Source organism: Sinocyclocheilus grahami, unplaced genomic scaffold (assembly GCF_001515645.1).
Source record: "Sinocyclocheilus grahami isolate Dianchi unplaced genomic scaffold, SAMN03320097.WGS_v1.1 scaffold91.1, whole genome shotgun sequence".
NCBI lineage: Eukaryota > Metazoa > Chordata > Actinopteri > Cypriniformes > Cyprinidae > Sinocyclocheilus > Sinocyclocheilus grahami.
The window spans coordinates 1,201,717-1,221,729 of NW_015505270.1; the positions used below are offsets into that span (position 1 = coordinate 1,201,717).

At 37.8% G+C, this 20,013-nt stretch overlaps 1 protein-coding gene across 5 annotated transcripts in view; it reads right to left on the reverse strand.

Moving 5' to 3' along the window:
- Positions 1 to 2,113: 2,113 nt before the first annotated feature.
- Positions 2,114 to 20,013, reverse strand: part of LOC107587213 (angiomotin-like) — a 62,557-nt gene continuing 44,657 nt past the window's right edge. For all 5 annotated transcript variants that reach the window (XM_016274902.1, XM_016274900.1, XM_016274901.1 and 2 more), the window contains 8 exons: positions 19,687 to 19,831; positions 15,567 to 15,659; positions 15,258 to 15,403; positions 13,772 to 13,921; positions 10,221 to 10,411; positions 9,503 to 9,882; positions 4,134 to 4,370; positions 2,114 to 3,029 (listed from right to left, as the gene is read on the reverse strand). In XM_016274902.1, coding sequence (XP_016130388.1) covers positions 2,935 to 3,029; positions 4,134 to 4,370; positions 9,503 to 9,882; positions 10,221 to 10,411; positions 13,772 to 13,921; positions 15,258 to 15,403; positions 15,567 to 15,659; positions 19,687 to 19,831 — 1,437 coding nt within the window. In that variant the 3' untranslated portion in view covers positions 2,114 to 2,934. The remainder of the gene's footprint in view (positions 3,030 to 4,133; positions 4,371 to 9,502; positions 9,883 to 10,220; positions 10,412 to 13,771; positions 13,922 to 15,257; positions 15,404 to 15,566; positions 15,660 to 19,686; positions 19,832 to 20,013) is intronic.

Genomic DNA, 20,013 nt, shown 5'->3' on the forward strand with positions numbered 1-20,013 from the left:
AGTGAGATTTGTTTCCATCGGCTAAAATCGTGCAGTGTGAACTCGGCATTAGTCACATGGGATTTAGGGCTCAGATGATTGGCTCAAAACAAGACATTTCCTGTTCCAGCTGACCCTTTAAAGGGCTAGTTCACCCAAAAATTACCACATGATTTACTTACCCTCAAGCCATCCTAGATGTATATGACTAGGGTTGAGTATCGAAAACCGGTTCCATTTTAGAACCGGTTCCAAATTTCCAAGAACCGGGTATTCGCTAAGACACGTGCATTTCGATTCTGCTTAACGATTCCTGCGTTCGCATTTTAATGTGATTAAAAAACGATTTAAGTGCAGGAACGGAAAGAACTTGCGCCCTGTTTGCGTGCAGCACACACAAAGCGCGAGCACGGAGAACAGAGGTCACGGTACGGGTTCCCGGTTTGTGTCCGTTCTCGAACCGTTCCGTGCATTTCCACTGTAGAAAAGGTTGTTCTGGGCCGAAACTGACTTTTCATATTTGTCGACCAATATGCAGAAAACTACGTCAGTATATCATCATAAACACAGCCGTTTTTGTCTTACGTGAACGCAAACAGATGAGAAAGAAAACACACATGTACAGTATTTTTAGATCTGCGTGCGTTCGGTGTTAAAGAGACAGCAGCCTAATAAACACACTGCCTGTCATTAATGTTAATCAAAGAACAAAAGAAAATCATTCACTGATCTTGACTGAATATATTTAATAACTTTAATTGCATAGTTTTCTTTTCATTAATAAAATATAGATTAATCAGTGTTTTTAAACTTTTAATTACAGTTTCTGTACCTGAAATTTTGTTCAGTTGTATTTATTTATGATATTGCTAATTGATTTGTTCGTTCCTATCTTATTACTGACTATTTACTTGTCTTTAACACTTTAATATTTGAAATTTATATTAATCTAGTTGTTTTTGCTGTGGTATTTTTTTAAAGCATAGGCAAAATTCCTTTTGCAGTGTTCTGCAGGCTGCTGATTTTTGCTTGTAAAATATCCATATTTACAACTTTATAAACCTTAATCTCTAGCTTCCGCTAACTGCCGTACACACGTTCACGAGAGAGTGGCGTCCAACGGGTGACGTAGGCGTAGTGTAAACTCCGGTGAGAATATGCTAGTCTCGCGAGAAACAAGTATTGATTACAGCAAAGGAAAACCAGTGTCCTCTTGGCTTATATTGAAATCCACCGACATTTTTCTTTACAAATCCTCATTTTGTACTACTAATTTGTGACCAGTGTTTTATTTTGCTCTCTCTGCGCTTCCACATTCGTCACCGCATTTGCCTACGTCTTCCGCTGGATGCCACTCTCTCGTGAACGTACGTACGACAGTTAGCGGAAGCTAGAGATTAAGGTTTATAAAGTTGTAAATATAGATATTTTTCTTACACAAACGCATCGCGTCGAAGCCTTTAGAAGAAAGCCTTTATTAACCCCCAGGAGCCGTGTGGACTTTTATAATGGATTGGTTAAATTTTTTGGACTTCAAATTTTGGGCTACCATCCACTCCCATTATAAAGCTTGGAAAAGCCAGGATGTTTTTTAATATAACTCTGATTGTATTCATCTGAAAGAAGAGGATGACTTGAGGGTGAGTAAATCATGGGGTAATTTTCATTTTTGGGTGCGCAGTAGATTTAAGAGGAAGGGGTTTTATACTGCAATGTTTTGTGTGTCCTATAGGGGGCAAAGTTTGCTTAGACTGTTCAAAAAATTAGGGTTAGTAAAAGTTTTTTTTTTTTTGGTTTACTTTTATTCAGCAGGTAATGTATTAGGATATTAAAATGTTATATTAGGATGCCGCCAAACGCTCGCGTCATGATACTGTCGTGAACGCGCATCCACAAGTGACGCAGTAGAGACGAAAATGTGGAATAAAGTCGTTATTCTTCGTAACTTTACAGTTGAACCACTGATGTCACACGGACTACTTTGTCGATCATCTTGGTACTTTTCTGGACCTTGAACGTGGTAGTTACCTTGCTGTCTATGGGAGGGTCAGAGAGCCCTCAGATTTCATCAAAAATATCTTAAATTGTGTTCCGAAGATGAACGAAGGTCTTACGGGTTTGGAACAACACGAGGGTGAGTACTTAATGACAGAATTTTCATTTTTGGGTGAACTAACCCTTTAAGAGTAACCATCACATTGAAACGAGATGTTTGGAGGCTTTCCTAACTGTGAAAGGAACAGACCGGGAATTCTGGGACCCCTGGCTACCACCAGGTGCTAAGTGTGGTACCGCTCACTCAAGGCACGTTGTGGCTGCTGTAGCTCTACTGGAATGATGGACCTCAGTTCTGATGGGAAAACTACAGACTTTCACACAGACAAACCCAAAACCAGTTGGGTCACTCATACTTTCACACACGGATACATGAGCTTCTGGACACAGGTAAACGCTTGCTGGTCCATTGCTCTTAAACAGTGCGCGGTGAACTGTACAGTATGTGCTGTACAGACAATGCATCCTAGAATAAAAAAAGGCCCTATGACATTCGGTTTTACAGTATTCTGATTCAGTATGTACATGTAACAACTGTTCAGCTAGTCACCATATCGCTTGATACTCAAGTGCCACATTTGTATTATTAGTACATATACACAACAAAACAATTGCATACCCAAAAAAAATAAGTAAAAACAAACACAAAGTAGTGCAATACATGTAAAAAATGATGCCAATACATTTGGTCCGAGGGTCTGGAGGGGAAAAAAGACCACCAGACAATACTGTACAAAAAACTTGATTGGAAATGACACTGTATATTGATATTTACAGATTTGTGTAAAGAATGCATTCTTAAAACATCCCGACAATCTTGATCGGAGAGTAATGGAGAGAAGAGAAGTGCACAGATTCCTTCACCTGCTTTGAGTTGTTTCTTTATCAATGTGTGTGTGATCAGATGAGTATTTCCACCATCTCGCTGTCCACGTCCTGCGCTGGGAGCGACTGCACAGGCGCTCTCCTCTCTAATGTACTGCTGTGAAACACATCTGTAGAGACAGAGAAACATGCAGATGTTTATGGGTCAATGGTGAAAAAGTGTCCAAGATTTAAAAATGTGCCATATTCTAAGAAATGTACTCCTTGTATTCATGTTGGTTTCTTATGGTTTTGGGGGGGAAAAAAAGTTTTAATTTAATGACTCCAAAAATGTCATGTGATGTAACTTTATTTTCCTTGAATACATGCGCTTGTGTGTGTATATACAGTGGGTACGGAAAGTATTCAGACCCCCTTAAATTTTTCACTCTGTTATATTGCAGCCATTTGCTAAAATCATTTAAGTTCATTTTTTTCCCTCAGTAATGTACACACAGCACCCCATATTGACAGAAAAACACAGAATTGTTGACATTTTTGCAGATTTATTAAAAAAGAAAAACTGAAATATCACATGGTCCTAAGTATTCAGACCCTTTGCTGTGACACTCATATATTTAACTCAGGGGCTGTCCATTTCTTCTGATCAGCCTTGAGATGGTTCTACCCCTTCATTTGAATCCAGCTGTGTTTGATTATACTGATTTCAAGTTAAAAAGACTTTTACACATCTATTAATTAAAAAATATTATAAAGTTGCACCACATGACTTTGTCAACCAACCAGCGAAGCCTTGTTATAAAATATCAAATTATTCCATATTTAAAGATATTTTCTATTTCATGATTTTCCTGTTTTCCCTTGCATGTTGATGCAGAAAGTACTTTTAAATATTTGCAATAATATTTTAACAAAACTACTTCAGTGTAAGAAATTAAAATAAATTATGCCAAACTACAGAATTTTTTTCTTCATACTGGGAGAGTTGCATAACTCTAATAATTTTTACTTTATGCCCCATAAAAATATCCAAATATATTATAATTCAGACATGAAAAACATACTCATGTAGAAGTGTATTCAAGTTATTATATGTAAGAATTGCATGTCTGTTGAATAAATGATTAAATCTGGATTAAACAAAAAAAGTCATGTGATTGACAATTTTATTACATTTTCTTTATGAATTTGATCAACTTTCTATTGAAAACACTGGTTTATTATCTGTAATATGTGATTTTGTGTGTGTGTATATGTGCGCGCGTGAGCTGTACCGGCGATACGGTCAGGTATGTAGACTGGGCTCGGGCTGCTGATCCGGCTTGGTCCGGATACGCTCTGCAGGGCGGGTGTGCTCGGCTTGCTGGCCTCCTGACCCTTTTCCGTCTGGGTGCAGCTGTCTCTGCTGCCGGTCTTTGAGTGTGCGGCAGCTGGCAGGACTGGAGATGGAGAGGAGGAGATGGACTCTGTCCTCAGAGAGTCACCTCTGAACTCTGGGCCCAACAGAACACCTTGACCATGAAGAGCGCAAACAATTCAGACATGAATAGATGAAAGAGATACATTAATACTTTATAGCACATTGTATTATATTATGGCTGCAAATAGAGCTTTGGTGATAGATAAGTGAATATTTAATTACTACACTACTAATTTGTGGTAGTGTAAGTGGAAGAAATTGGTCAAAAATGTACATTTACACAAACTGACCACCAACCACAACTTTCAGACACCATCTTTATTTTTTTAGCTTAACTGTCACCAAATCAAACGCAAAGGATAGTGAGATATTATAAGCAGTGAATGATACATCTATGCTGCCTTGAATAATCGATCAGATAAAAGTATCTCAGCAGACAGGATGTGACACGATCATTGGATTCGGATGTGCCTTTGTTGCCTTCCTACCTCTGTATGCTGCCTGCAGAGGCAACATTTCTCAGCTTTCAGACTCAGCCCAAGTTATGTTACATTGCAAATGTTATAATATTTTTTATATAAAATTCTAATAATTTTATATATATATATAAAAGTAATTCTATACATATGAAGAGTTCAGATGCTAAAGCCCAAATTATGTTACATTGCAAATTTCATAATATTTTATATATATAAAAATAATTATATACATATGAAGAGTTCAGATGCTAAAGCCTCTAATTGACATCTGACATTTCTAAAGTGAGCATTGTTATCAGGCTCCTATATTTATGTTCAGTTATTTCACTTTCATGGCATAGAGAAGGACCCATACATTGCCATTCAAGTAAAATTACTGAACCTAAACATAAGAGCCTGATAAAAATGCTAATTTTAGAAGAAAATTTCAGACGGCACTTTTGCATCTGAACTCTTCATATGTATATAATTATTTTTATATATATAAAAATAATTATATACATATGAAGAGTTCAGATGCTAAAGCCTCTAATTGACATCTGACATTTCTAAAGTGAGCATTGTTATCAGGCTCCTATATTTATGTTCAGTTATTTCACTTTCATGGCATAGAGAAGGACCCATACATTGCCATTCAAGTAAAATTACTGAACCTAAACATAAGAGCCTGATAAAAATGCTAATTTTAGAAGAAAATTTCAGACGGCACTTTTGCATCTGAACTCTTCATATATATACATATACATATACATATATGTGTGTGTGTATGCAAACTTTATTTATTTATTTTTTATTTCAGCTAGGAGGCTGAAATAACACTAAATTCAGAGCTGTGCTTCATCATTCTCGAAGGTTTTATGAATCTGGGCATTTCTGAAACATTCAAAAAGAATTGTCTGAGACTTACACTGGTCTCAGGTTTATATTTTTAAATACTGCCAATTTTCCTACCAGAAAGCAAATTTCGTTTTGACATATTCATGATGTGCGATGCTGGCATGTTGGGAGATTCAAATGTTAATATGTTTCAATCAAAAATTTTATTTTGATAAAATTTAGAGCATGAGATGCGGTTTTGTTGATTTAACACTTTTAGTAAAAACACGTATTATTTTATTACTTCTTTGGCTAATTTACTACTGGGTAGGGGTGGGCGATATGGCAAAAATATCATATCACGATTTTTTTTCATTAAAATCACGATTCACGATTTGATCACAATTCTTTGTCATGTTGGTTTTACTATTTTGAAAGTTGTCTGAGCAGTACAGCCAAACTAATTTCCCTATTTTAAAAACAAAGCCTTCCAAGGTAACAAAATAGAAAATTGAAAAGAATGGCAGACATTTAGGCCAAAGTGGGTGAAGATAGGAATCTGTGTAATTTATCTTTGTTATTAAAAAATAAGAACAAAGACGCACATTACAAATACACATAATATACAAATAAAATAAACAGTGTATTGTTTTTCAGGTACAGTAGGTGCATTTAGCAGTGGCACTCGAGAAATTTAATGAACAAATATAAAATTAAAACACTATATACACTTCACTGTATAAATTATACTTTGATTCTTATTAAAGCAACTGTATTAAAGTTTTTCAGTCAAGAACATTGAGTGATTTTTGGAACGTCACTTCCTGTTTGTTGCTACCGTGTGTTTTGAGTTTGAGCTCCGTCAAGTTCATTCTTTATCGTCTATTTTTTATCTTGTTGTTTTATTAACATTAGATGAATAGTTCAACGAAAAATGAAAATTCTGTCATCATTTACTCACTCTCAAGTTGATTTATCCTCCTGAGACCCTGCATCCTCATATGAGGATATTATATTTTAGTGACTTACTCTGAGACTATACATGCCACAGTGTTAAGTCTGGATGTCCTGTACAGAGCACATGCAGGGCTTTTCAGAGATACTAAATGTTTGGATGTTTCACCATGAGAATGAACAAATATAAAATTAAAACACTATATACACTTCACTGTATAAATTATACTTTGATTCTTATTAAAGCAACTGTATTAAAGTTTTTCAGTCAAGAACACTGAGTGATTTTTGGAACGTCACTTCCTGTTTGTTGCTACCGTGTGTTTTGAGTTTGAGCTCCGTCAAGTTCATTCTTTATCGTCTATTTTTTATCTTGTTGTTTTATTAACATTAGATGAATAGTTCAACGAAAAATGAAAATTCTGTCATCATTTACTCACTCTCAAGTTGATTTATCCTCCTGAGACCCTGCATCCTCATATGAGGATATTATATTTTAGTGACTTACTCTGAGACTATACATGCCACAGTGTTAAGTCTGGATGTCCTGTACAGAGCACATGCAGGGCTTTTCAGAGATACTAAATGTTTGGATGTTTCACCATGACCACTCCCTCTCCTTGGTCTTCAAAAATGTCTGATATTAATTTAGTTTATTATAGATTTATAATATTTTATTTATAGATATTAATTAATTAAGTTGTAACTTTATGGAAATATGATTGGTCTTCAAAAATGTCTGATATTAATTTAGTTTATTATAGATTTATAATATTTTAATTATAGATATTAATTAATTAAGTTGTAACTTTATGGAAATATGATCATATTTTGTAATTATCATTTAAATCTAATTTTTAAACTGTGTGTCATAAATCAGCATCTCAGGAAAATGTTATGGGGTTTCAAATCAAAATATGACTTTCTGTTACGAAACAGGACGTTGATTTCATACATGTCCTCATATGAGGACACCAGGACTAAAAGCATGTTTATTAGCATTTTGGGAGACACAACAAATGAATAGGGAAAGAAATTATATTTGAATATTCCTATGAAATATTATATATTATTATGAAAATCTTGTCAATTATTACTTCTTTTTTCATTACATGTTGCCCCAAAAACACATTAATATGCAAACTAGATTTAGTTTATAGATGCATTATATATATAATGAGAGAACCTGTTTATGGCCATTTTACACACATTTTGCATAAAGAAAAATTGTATATCAAATCATTCTGTTATAACATAGTTGAGAATTATCTTTATACAAAGTCTGGTAAAAAAAATCCTGAAAACTAAAAATGTATTGGTGATTTAAAAAAAAAAATCAATCGTTTTTGCCTATGCATGTTCATTCATGTCTTTTTATTTTTTAAATTGAGTCCCGATGTCCTCTACCTAGGACGTAGCATAACTTTTTTTTTTTTAATGCTCTAAACAATGTAATGACACGAAAAAATAAAAAAAAATTCCTAAAATGTTTTGCCGGCTCTCAGGAGGTGTCACGAATCCTGTCCATGGACTTCCATCCGCTTGCCACCAGAGATCGCTCTTCCGTTACATTGACTCTCACACCACGGACTACATTTCCCAGCATCCATTGCACTAATGACACACACAGCTGTAACCAATCTAAGACACTTTATAAGCCATGGACTTCCTCTTTCAAATCGCTGAATTTTGCTTAGCGCTTATCGCTCACCTAGTGATAGCTACTCTACAGAGCCAGTTCCCAGTCCTAGTTGCCAGTCTAAGTCTAGTCACGTTGTGTTGCCCTGTTGCCTGTTTACTGATCTTCTGCCCGTCTTGGAATTCTCTCTCATCTTGTTGTTTGGACTCCGTTTGCACCTCGCATGGATTATTGTTTGTCTGTTGGATTACCCGTTTGCCTTGCCCTATTAGATTTTGTTCGCCAGAGCCTGATCAAGTCTGTCCTTGGATTATTCTTTTGTCTCGCTAGTGCCATATCTGTTTGCTGGTGTTTCGACCCTGCCTGTTTCTGACCATGTATTTGAATAAAAGCTTGCATATGGATCCGCACGTCTTTCGTCTCGTTCGCCCCGTTACAGAAGGTTAAACCTGAATGAGTTTCTTTCTTTTGTTGAACATAAATGTTATTTTGAAAAATGTGGGTAACCAAACACTTGCTGGTCCCCCAGTGACTTCCATAGTATTTTTTTTCCTACTATCAAAGTCAATGGGGACCAGCAACTGTTTGGTTACACACATTCTTCAAAATATCTTATTTTTTGTTCAGCACAAGAAAGAAATTAATACAGGTTTGGGGCAATACAAGAATGAGTAAATATTGACAGAATTTAAATTGTGTGAACTCTCCCTTTAATGACCAGCGGCAGCATGTTTAGTACTATTAGTCTGCTGTCTGTTACTTTAAGAGCTGCACACATCTGATATACAGGCAGGCATTCCGTTTTTCTCTCAACTTTACTTTCACTTTAGACGTAACCAACTGTGTTTATATGTAAACCCCCTTTTTTTTGACAATATTAGCGCAATCAGACACGAAAGATAACTTATTCCAGTAATCAGGCACTGTTTGACTGGCTTTTTAGTGTGTGCATGCTTCACGCTCAGAAAAAGCACATGTCAGAACATTAAATGTTTAACCAGCAAGGCTTTAAAAGCACATGCAAATAATGCACTTTTGTGATTGCGAAGTGTAGTGTCCGTTGAGTGTAACTCTACCACTGAGTGTGTAGAAATGAATGTATGTCGCATTATACAGTATATTTAAACGGATTCACCAGAGCTGCAACTGATAGAATGTGCGCTGAAGCACGATATACGATATTTCTTCAAAAGCAGATCATGGAGACATTTTAATCATCCCCGATCAAAAATCGTGATATCGCACACCCCTACTACTGGAGACTTCTCTAAGGTTTAAACAGTCCCACCAGTATCCCATTTCAGATCTATTCCACATCACACCGGATGCACTTACCCAGACTGCCCTTCCAGCTGCGGTCTTCCCTGCGCTCCTCCGTGATGGGGCTGCCTCCGCTGAGGCCCAGAGAGTGTGACAGCAGCCCAGAGCCACTGGAGCTGCCAGTGCCCATAGCTATGGACATGAGGGACTTGGAGGGCCTCATGGCAGGTGCGTCTAATTTGCTGGCCGGCTCTTTCCGCGAGCGCTGATGCAGTACCTTTATCATGGCATCCTTCTCTATGATCTGAGCATGCAGGTTCTTGATCCTGCTCTCCATGTCCAGACAGCGGCGGTTAGCCATGAGGATCTCCTCTTCTTCTTTCTGGATACGTGCCTCCAACGAAGTGTCGTAGCTGCTGCTGGGGGAATGGCTGATGATGGCGGAGGACGTGTCCCTGGATAGGTTAGAAAACAAACAAACATAACAAAAAACAATGAGAAATTGATTTTTCACTAGTTACTTTTATTTTGTAGTTTGTTTTCAAATCCAGTTTTGTTTCAGTTTCCATCAATGGTCATCGATAATTTTATTTCTGTTTTTATCTAATTTCAAATTTTAGTTTTATTTTATATAGTCTCTGTATTCGTAATCATTCATGTAGTCACTTTGAATGACAGCATTTGCACTGCAGTGCACTATAGTTTCAGCTTAGTTTTATTGTTTTGCAAACTCACTGATAACTTGCTATATTCCTACATTGTAGATTTCGTGGATAGCAGTGAATTTGCGTACCTCTGGGTGGCCACAGAAGCAGCGGCGTCCAGCGTGAACTGTCTCATGACACTCTCCTCCAGGTATTTCTGCTCCCATTTGGTCATGTCGGCCTCCAGGGCCAAAATCCTCTCTTCTTTTTCTCTCAGGTGCTCCATCAGAGCCGCTGTGCTGAATTCAGGACCAACTGTGTTCTGAGAACCACCCTGCCTCTGTGAGAGTGAGAGAGAGACAGAAAGAACTAGGGATGTTCATTTCGGTTATTTTTCCTAACAGACAACCAATGCTCGGTAACCGTTAACAGACAAGATTATTTTAAATTAGAATTTAATTAAATTAGAAAGGATAAGTGTCTGTGACCTGTTAAAAAATACTAACATTTGTTTTACAGGGATTAATTTTACATGCGCACAAAGCAGCAAACAACAGAACATGAGGATTCACATGGTCATCATATCACACCTGAAGAGCTTCTGCGAGTGGAGAAAAACAAATATATAAAAACAAATAAGTAGGCCTATATACGAGAAACATTTTTACTTTAATAAATTAAGAAAATGAAAGAAAAACTGTACAACAAGTAGCCTAGTACGCATGTGCACACACAATTAAGCATTGCTACCTTGACAATGCAGCCTGTTCATTATCATAATAAAATACAGTCAGCCAAACATATGGGGGAAAAAAACTATATAGTAAAAAATATGTAGTAAAATCTGTGCCGTTAATTATCACAGTACCGCCGTGATGTTATGCAAAACATTTTGTTTTACGTGGATATTGGAACGCGAGTCAAGTACATAATAAATAATAATTTGCCATTCAAATACATTGCGAATATGGAAACCCAACGTTATATGAGAATATGAGAGACCCAACGTTGGTTTCAGTTTCGTTTTAGCCTAAATGAATTCGTTTTGGCTTGTCGTTTATATTGCTATAGCTTCTTATATTTTTAATTCTTGTTCTTTTCTAAATACTGTTAATTGAAAGGATTTGTTTACAGTGTTTATTATCCATCCCATCCATCATTCCATGGGCTCACGCCTGTTGGTGTCCAATGCTCGTCTGACACTCCATTTCCACTGTGCACGGTCCTGTGCCATCCTGCTAAGAGAGTAGATGTCCCTCTGACACCATTCTTTGATGTCATCTAACCACTCCCTACTCGGTCACTTGCATATTATTGCTCAGTTGTTGGTTTTGTTCGCTTCTATTGTCCTCATTTGTAAGTCACTTTGGATAGTGGAAAGTGTCTGCTAAATAACTAAATGTAAATGTAACTAACAAAAACTAAATTGAAAATTTTGAAACATACCCCAAATCAAATAAATAAGTAACACAAATAAAATAAATCTCCTCATATAAACAAACTAAGACTTTGTCTGTGCTCTTTCCATTTAAAATTAGGATACCACTGCATTTTAATCATGATCCAAACAAAGATGCTGCATACATGCAACATGAGCAGTTTTTAATCTAAATTAGATTGTATAATTTCGAAATTTTAACCAAAAACAGAATGGTCTGTCTTCAGTTTTTTCCCCCAAACCAGTTAAGTGCAACCCCCCTCCCACGCAGCTGATTCTAATGATTGCATTGGTTGTGTCAATCACAGTGCTGATTGCCTACACAACACAATATTAAACAAATACTAAACTCATAATCTTAACCTTAGGTTGGTAGCACATCCTGATAGATAGCATTACTCAGCCACATACATAATATTTCTGAACTCTGAGCTAAATTCATGAAGTCTGAACTTTTCTGTGATTGAGTTAACCAATGAAATTGTCTACGAGGCAGAATTTGCACTTAACTTGTTGAGTTTTCTGTGTGGAAAAGTCCAATGTTTTGTTAGAGCTTTGTATTTTATGCTTATTTGACTATTGTGCTGTTAGTTTAGCAACATGCTAACATTAAACTATTGTAATCAATTGTGAGTTGAGTCTCGTGCGAGGAATGCTATATGTAAGCCATATGGAGTCGCTGCCTACAGCATTACAAATCATCACTTCTGAGGATCAATCTCTGTTAGAATGGCTGCCCATGTATGCAGTATACAGCAAGATAACCCACTATGTTTCATAGTAAAGTCTTAAGCATGTCTTTATGAATCACTCTCATAATTTGGAAGGTCAAATTTAGGGCATTTTTAATTCACTGTTGTTCTGCGACAGGCAAATTCCAGTCATTTCAACATGAATCCACGTGATCAAGAATTTTGTTTGAGGGTAAAAGATGTCCCCATGCAGATTTCACAACAGAATCAATTTGGTCATGCGGATTCACCACTTTGACCAACAGAAAACTGGTTGGTTTGAAAGTGACTTCTGTGTAAAATTTCGTAAATTTGACAGCACCTTAAGGGCCTGTTTACATCTGGTCACTTCATGTATTTTTCCTGATCGTATAGCGATTTGTTAAAACGGTTACATTTACACTTGGCCACATAAATGGAATCTTCAATTCCTGTGCTATATGCAAATTTAATGGGAGTTCACATCAACGATAGCAACAGATATGCATTGCATTTTATTTATCATCAGCTAATTTCAAGATTAAAGACTGCAATAGGAGAGAGAGTGGCATCAGCACTGGTAAGATCATTTTGTTTCACTACTTTTAATGAAGATGATTGTGTGTTGAGAGCATGTGACTTTCAGGTTCATTTGCGGCAGTTTGCATGTCGGTTAGCTGAAGAGATACTCCGCTACTCATTTGCGGTGATGCGTGTTGCTTTAGCGCCGTCATATCTGGCTATAACATGTCACATAGCCTATAACAAGCTCTCACACATTTATTTTTATTTTTTGGGGGAGGAGTAAAATGTGGTATCAATAACCAGATGCATTTACACCAGTTTCATCTGGAATGCGTCCCAGACCACCTCCTGAAGTGGTCTGAGTGATCAGATTTAAATCAGTCTCAAAAGCGTTTCAGAGGGCATTTACACCTGGTCTCTTCACAGCTGGATAGCTATCTGAAGAGAGAAAACACCTGACGTGACTAGTTGTAAATAGCCTCTAAGATTTGAGTACTGCTGATCTAAAGTATTCTAATTTCTAAACTCTCAAGATAACAAACAGTTCCGTGGTCAAATTCCAATTAAAAGCCAAAAGTCTGATTAAGTGAGAATAGCGTGTGCATCTCTTACCTGTTGCATTCGGAGTGATTCGAGCTCTCTCTCCAGTCGAGTGCGTAGCCGATGCTCAAGCTGTTCTCTCTTCTCACAAGCAGCCTGAAGCTGTGCTAGAGCCTGCTGCATCCGCTCCACCTTCTCCACATATACCTGCTTTTTCTTCAGCTATACAAACACAGAGAATGCAGGTCAGACTCTGCTTCTCATGCCACAACCAGAAAACCCCATCTACCTTACAATGCCTCCTTGTTTCTATCTGAAGAGAGAAAACACCTGACGTGACCAGTTGTAAATAGCCTCTAAGATTTGAGTACTGCTGATCTAAAGTATTCTAATTTCTAAACTCTCAAGATAACAAACAGTTCTGTGGTCAAATTCCAATTAAAAGCCAAAAGTCTGATTAAGTGAGAATAGCGTGTGCATCTCTTACCTGTTGCATTCGGAGTGATTCGAGCTCTCTCTCCAGTCGAGTGCGTAGCCGATGCTCAAGCTGTTCTCTCTTCTCACAAGCAGCCTGAAGCTGTGCTAGAGCCTGCTGCATCCGCTCCACCTTCTCCACATATACCTGCTTTTTCTTCAGCTATACAAACACAGAGAATGCAGGTCAGACTCTGCTTCTCATGCCACAACCAGAAAACCCCATCTACCTTACAATGCCTCCTTGTTTCTTTCAACCTCTCTTTCTCTTCTGTACATCTCTCAAATCCACCAGTGGTTTTAATTGCAGTCAAAATGAATGCCACTATTTGGCTGGGGGGTGGGGGGTGTAGACAACATAACACAGAAGAGTGAGAGAGAGAGATCACAGAATTATTTGGCTCTCGTTTGGAAGGGGTGGGTGGAGAGGGCAAGAATTTAGCCATCTTCAAGTCCTTTCATGGCAGACAACTCAAGAGGCTTTGTTAGGGGAACAAGCAGCCATTTGTGACAGGGCAGAACAAAAGTGGAACGGCCCGGTGCATACCCCGTTCAGCAATGACCAAAAGGCCATCTGGGAGAACGCCAAAATAGCTCAACCACAGACTCCAACTGTTACAAACACTCAAGAGTGGAGTTCAGAAACGTCAACGCTTCTTTGGTTAGAAGGCTTTTTTCTCCCTTTCTCTCCCTATTGAAGCTTTTTTTGGCCTCAGTAAAGGTTGTGTGGTTTCAGAGAAAATTGCGGCCAACGGTTCACTCGAGCTTAACTGCAGCAATGAGGAGCTGATGGGAAGAACTTCAAAGAACTTAAGAAACTTGAGCTTAAACATTGTGGTGGAGTACCACAGGGATGTGTTTGAGTTGTGACTCAATGAAACGTTCATTTAATGCTGTTTCGATAAAGTACACCCACAACTTTGTTTATCAACAATAGATACTCATAAGCAGAAAATATTTACAGATGTTAATTTATTTCCCAAAACGCAATCTATTCTGCTATATTGTCCAATGGTCAGAATGTTCTTAAAGCAATTTGTGAAGTATCTGGAATAGATCAAGCCCTCTCTAAGAATCTGTCCAGTGAAAGGCTGCCAAACAGTTAAACTGCCTCAGCCCTTCATCTGGATGGTAGTGTGATTCAGCAACTCCCTGGCCAGAATAAAAAAACAGAAGTCCTTTGAGATTTCCTTAGTTCTGAAAGAGTAACATACAATGTGACCACAAGGAGGAAGGGAACACATATACATATGGTCACAGAAATTGTAGAACATGTAAATTAATTTTGTTGACATGCAGGTAAGTAAATGAACACCGAAGGGGTGAGAACCTGAGTGTCTGCTTTGTTCTGTACCAATTTAAAATGTTTGTTTGTTTTAAAAAAAGAGGTTGTTAAAAAGTGGGCATATATCTACGTAAATTTAAAAACACAACTGGAGTAAATAAAAGCATGTAAAACTAATTGTACAGGGGTACCACTGGTTATCAATGAGCTTTACCTCCTCCTCCAGTTTGACCACTTTGGCTTGGGCGTTATTCAAGGCCTGGTCACGGATCTCAATGTGTCTGCGCTGGTCCTCGTTGGTAGAGCGAAGTGAATTTAACTCGATATCCTGCTTCTCCTTCTCTCTTTGAATCTCTTTAACTGATAAATGAGTAAAATGGACATTCTGCATTTTCTTTTCCAATATATCACAACTAAAATTTGTGCTTACAAATGAATGGTATTTCAAAACAAATCTGTGGTTAATTTAAGTGATCATATTGGCTTCAAGGAAGATCTAGATTATTTCTAGAGGTCCACTCACTCTGAGCCAGAAGCTGTGAGATGGTTTTGCGATTGTCCTCGGTGCCTTCATACTCTTTTGCGGAGAGCTGCTTGTTGGCCGTTTCCATTCGCTCTATTGAAAGAAAGAGACAATACCATCATACTTTCCCCTAATTTTATGGTTCATAATATCACAATGCTTCATAAAGATTGGTCATATGCAAGAGATTAAATCAGTGTTAGGAAACAGGATACCAAAACCAGACCATCTGTGTCAAACAGATTGTATATGTGGATGTATTCATGTGAAAGTTTATATGGCGTCTCTTTACAAAATGTGGTTATTATTTATTTGTGGAAAAAAACCACGAACAAGCCTTTTCAAAATACTAATAAACCAAAATAAAAATATTGAATTTACTTCATGCATTCAATAAATGCAACAAACAGCTGTAATTGTTTTACAGAGGCTTTGTGCAATATTCTCCATCCTACCAAAAAACCCTAGAATATGTAGCTCATATTCCAGGCCTCTTCTCACAAATGATATACCACTGGGACTGGTTGCTCAGCAAATTGGAAAACAAGAATCTAACAAACATTTTATATGTGCCCAGTTTCCAAAGAGTGGTCTTGACATAAGTCATGATGTGCTGTTAAAACTGGCCCAGATAAAAGGGCCATTATATAGCAGGGGTTGCTAGTTTTTTGAAATGGCAAACCATTCATCAAGGAAACGGGCCAAACGTTTAAACAATATTTCCCCCTGTGTTAAGTCAACCAGTCTGTGAGATGAGCATTCTGTCACCGATGGAGTTTCGGTTCCTTGCCACTGTCGCCTCTGGCTTGCTTAGTTGGGGACACTTAATTTCCAGCGATATCGTCGACTTGATTGCACAGACACTATTTAAACTGAACTGAGCTGGAAGATGACATCACTGAATTCAATGATGAACTGCCTTAACTGAAGATTAATGAGTGTTAATGAGAGTCTATTATCATTTTGCATTACTGACAATATTTTCCTAATTAATGCTGTACAGTTGCTTTGACATAATCTGTATTGTTAAAAGCGCTATATAAATAAAGGTGACTTGACTTGACTTGACATTCCAGAATCAAATGCCTTTCCCCCACTGTGCCTTAGTGCCTCTCAAAAGAATTAAGATTCTAATCTAGACTTGAATTATAGATGAGAAGAGCACTACATATAACTTTTTTGGTAGAAAATTATGCTACAAGTAGATGCCAAAGAGTTGCAAAAAAAAGTAACAGCACACTTCAACTAGTTTTTGTCTGTAGTACAAACCTATTAGGAAAAACTATGCACCCGAACAATTAGGATCGAGGGTTTGTTGAAAATGAGCAAAAGTAATAGTGATGGATGCCTTCACAAACAACACTAATTAATGATTGTAAGAAATCTACTTTGATAAAATCTAGGCTTGAACAATAGCAAAAGTAGTACATCAAGGTAATATGAGAAACATGGGGTGAAAGAAAGAAGGGCAAGAGAGAGAAGAAAAATTTGCTGTAAAACTCAGGGAGCTCCCTGTGGACAAAGTCTGGGCATGCTGCCATAAATCAGGGTTTCTCTGTTCTCTGCTGGACTAAAGAACACAGTGAGGCATGATAGTCGAGGTGGCCACACTCAGGCACAGTGGGCCTGCTGACAGCAGCAGAGGAATGAGAGCGAGAAACTGTTGCTTTGGTTTGGACTCCAAAAGACACTACACAGAGCCATGAGATATCACACAAAAGAAAGCAAACTAAATGAAAATTTAAATGCTTTGAACTTGGATAAGAATGTGGAGCCTCTTTGAATGGGAAGGACAGAATGTTGGAGCCAGGAGGGACCACCACAACATTATCATTTACCGACTCTAAACCGAATTGTTTCTCCATCTGATTTTCATACACATACTATTTTCATACACCTCCAAAGTTCTGTCACGAAACTCTAGATGGCGCAATCTGACTCAATCTGACAATGACATAATTATTCACATGGCGCAGCTGATTGGTTCCTTTTCCTATCAGCAGCCAATGAGGTTGCTGCTCAACATTTAAATACTCGGCTAGTGCTTGCTTTTGCAGTTGCAGCACACTTCAGAAACCCTCCATCTTCCCCAGGTCCACCTGTATAGATCTGCTACAGGTTGATTTCATGTATGTTATATATGGGGGATATTTCATATATGTTATATGTGCAGCAGCAGTATTCCTTACATGATTACAGCAGCATGTCTGTGGATGTATTGGCAGTAGCAAGTCACGGTACCTGTAGCAGATCTAGGAGTCGTACAAGTTGCGTCTTTTGTGTGCTCAAGTTCGTTATTTCAAATGTAAATGCGCAGCAAGCGTGCTCATAATAGAAGCGGCGCAGTCGTGATACTCATGTGTCTCGTCTATGCCGCAGCAAAACGAAAACATTTTAACTTTTCAGAATGCCGCAAGTGCACCACAGGTCATGTGACAAGAACCAACCAATCAGCTTCACTTTTTCCCATAACACCATTAAAAGCTTAGCCAAGATGGAGGAACAGCTGATCATAGCGGTACAGGGATACCCATTTTTAAATTAATTTAGTTGCAGAGATACTGCAAGTGATTTTAAGTGCTGGAAATCCATTTATCATTTGCTGAAACTTCTGCTTCGTCATGGAGAGCGCAGGCCATGGTTGCTTAACAAGGGCAGACGCCACAAGCTCCGAGCGCTTTGGAAAGAAGGAGAAAGCGGCGCAGCTGGTGTTTTCAATGAGTTTTTAGACACAATATGTGAACGGCCCCCTATTCTCACCAAGACCAAAAACATTAACATTGTCATGTACATTACCATGCTAAACTCTCAGAGAGTTGTCATGACAGAAATAATATGGATCAGTAATTAATTTCACCCTGTCAGCCATAAACAGGTCTTGCTCTTATTGATTTCTCAAGCATATTACCGAAAACAAAAGTTTACCTCAAAATGGTGCACTATATACTAAGAATGACACAAATATGCTTTGGAGTCACTGATTATTCATAAGATTGTGATATAGTGGCAAGGTACAATTCATGAATTATCTCCTTCTAATCAGGGCTCCAGACCGCAACCATTTTTTCTGCCTGTGCGACTAAATTTTGTGTGCGGTCGCACTGGCGCGGCCACCGCGTTGTTCAACTCATATGTGCTGCCATTTCTGTTGCATATGAGAAACATCAAACTGCAAACGAAACTGAAAGCATAACGAAACTGTGCTACTCGTTTGAACTGCGCAGCGCTTCGAGTGTAGAGCCTGGTTTATACACGCTGCATCAACACAAGCGTGCGCGCAGAAAAAAATGATGCAAATATTGAGGAAACGATGGATGGTTTTCATGCTAAAGTAAAGTAAAAGACCGTTTCTTAAACCAGAGAGGGTGAACATGTTGATATTCATGTGGGGAAAAAACATGCAAGCACTATCACCGACAGCAAGTTTTAGTTTTCAAAAGCTTGTTATCTTTGCTGTTTACCTCACGTTACGCTATGGAGGCTCTCTTTTATTTTATTTTTTTTATTTGATTCCTCAGTGTTTGCTAAACATTCTGTAATTTACTAGTCGGTATATAATACAGCATGTGGTGTATGCCATGCCTCATCTTATTTGTTTTTGTTAATAAACGTTTTGTAAGCTAGCTTGTCATTGTATCTTACTGTTTTATTCTTGTTGTGCTTTTTAATTCAGAATAACAATGAATCCATATTTTGTTTTAGTCTTAAAAAGTGAAAGGTGTATGTAAGCAAAACAGACAATTATCTTTTCTTGTAAAACGTGACAAGATCGCGAATTCGAAAGTGAAAGCACCCAAAGCCCAGCTTATAACATGGCAAAAGAGGAACTCCCTTTCACAAAATTCAAATCACAAATAATACTGATGAAAATGAACAGGTTGAATTTTAACCACTTTCGTTTCCATATAACTATAAACTATGATAAAGCATGCATTGATTAATACCATGTTGTAGCGGGGAAAAAAATAAAAAAATAAATATTGCGCCCAAATCATGTGCTTGTGCGACCAACTGAGAAAGTTAGTCGCAAAAGAGCAACCAGTGGGAAGAATGAGTCTGGAGCCCTGCTAATACTCACCTAAACCCTAATTTTTATTCAATTATCCTGCTTTGTTCTCACCTCTTAGGTCCCTGTTGAAGTCGTGCATTCTGCGCACCTCCATCTCCAACTTATTTCTCATGGTCTTCTCGAGAGCTTCCCTCTTTGTGGATGATTTGGCCAGGTTCTCATAGGCTTCAGACACCATCTGGATCTCAGTCTCCAACTGCAGAGATAAGAGAGCATTAATATTGCTGAGGTCTTACAGAAAAAATATAATGTATATGGGTTTGAAATTCAAAAAGATACAGTATGGAATGTTGCCTTGCATGAAATAACTCCAAATCTTCTACACTTTTACGCCTAAATGGTGCTGGTTCTCATGCCCGAGCTGGTGCTGGACATTTC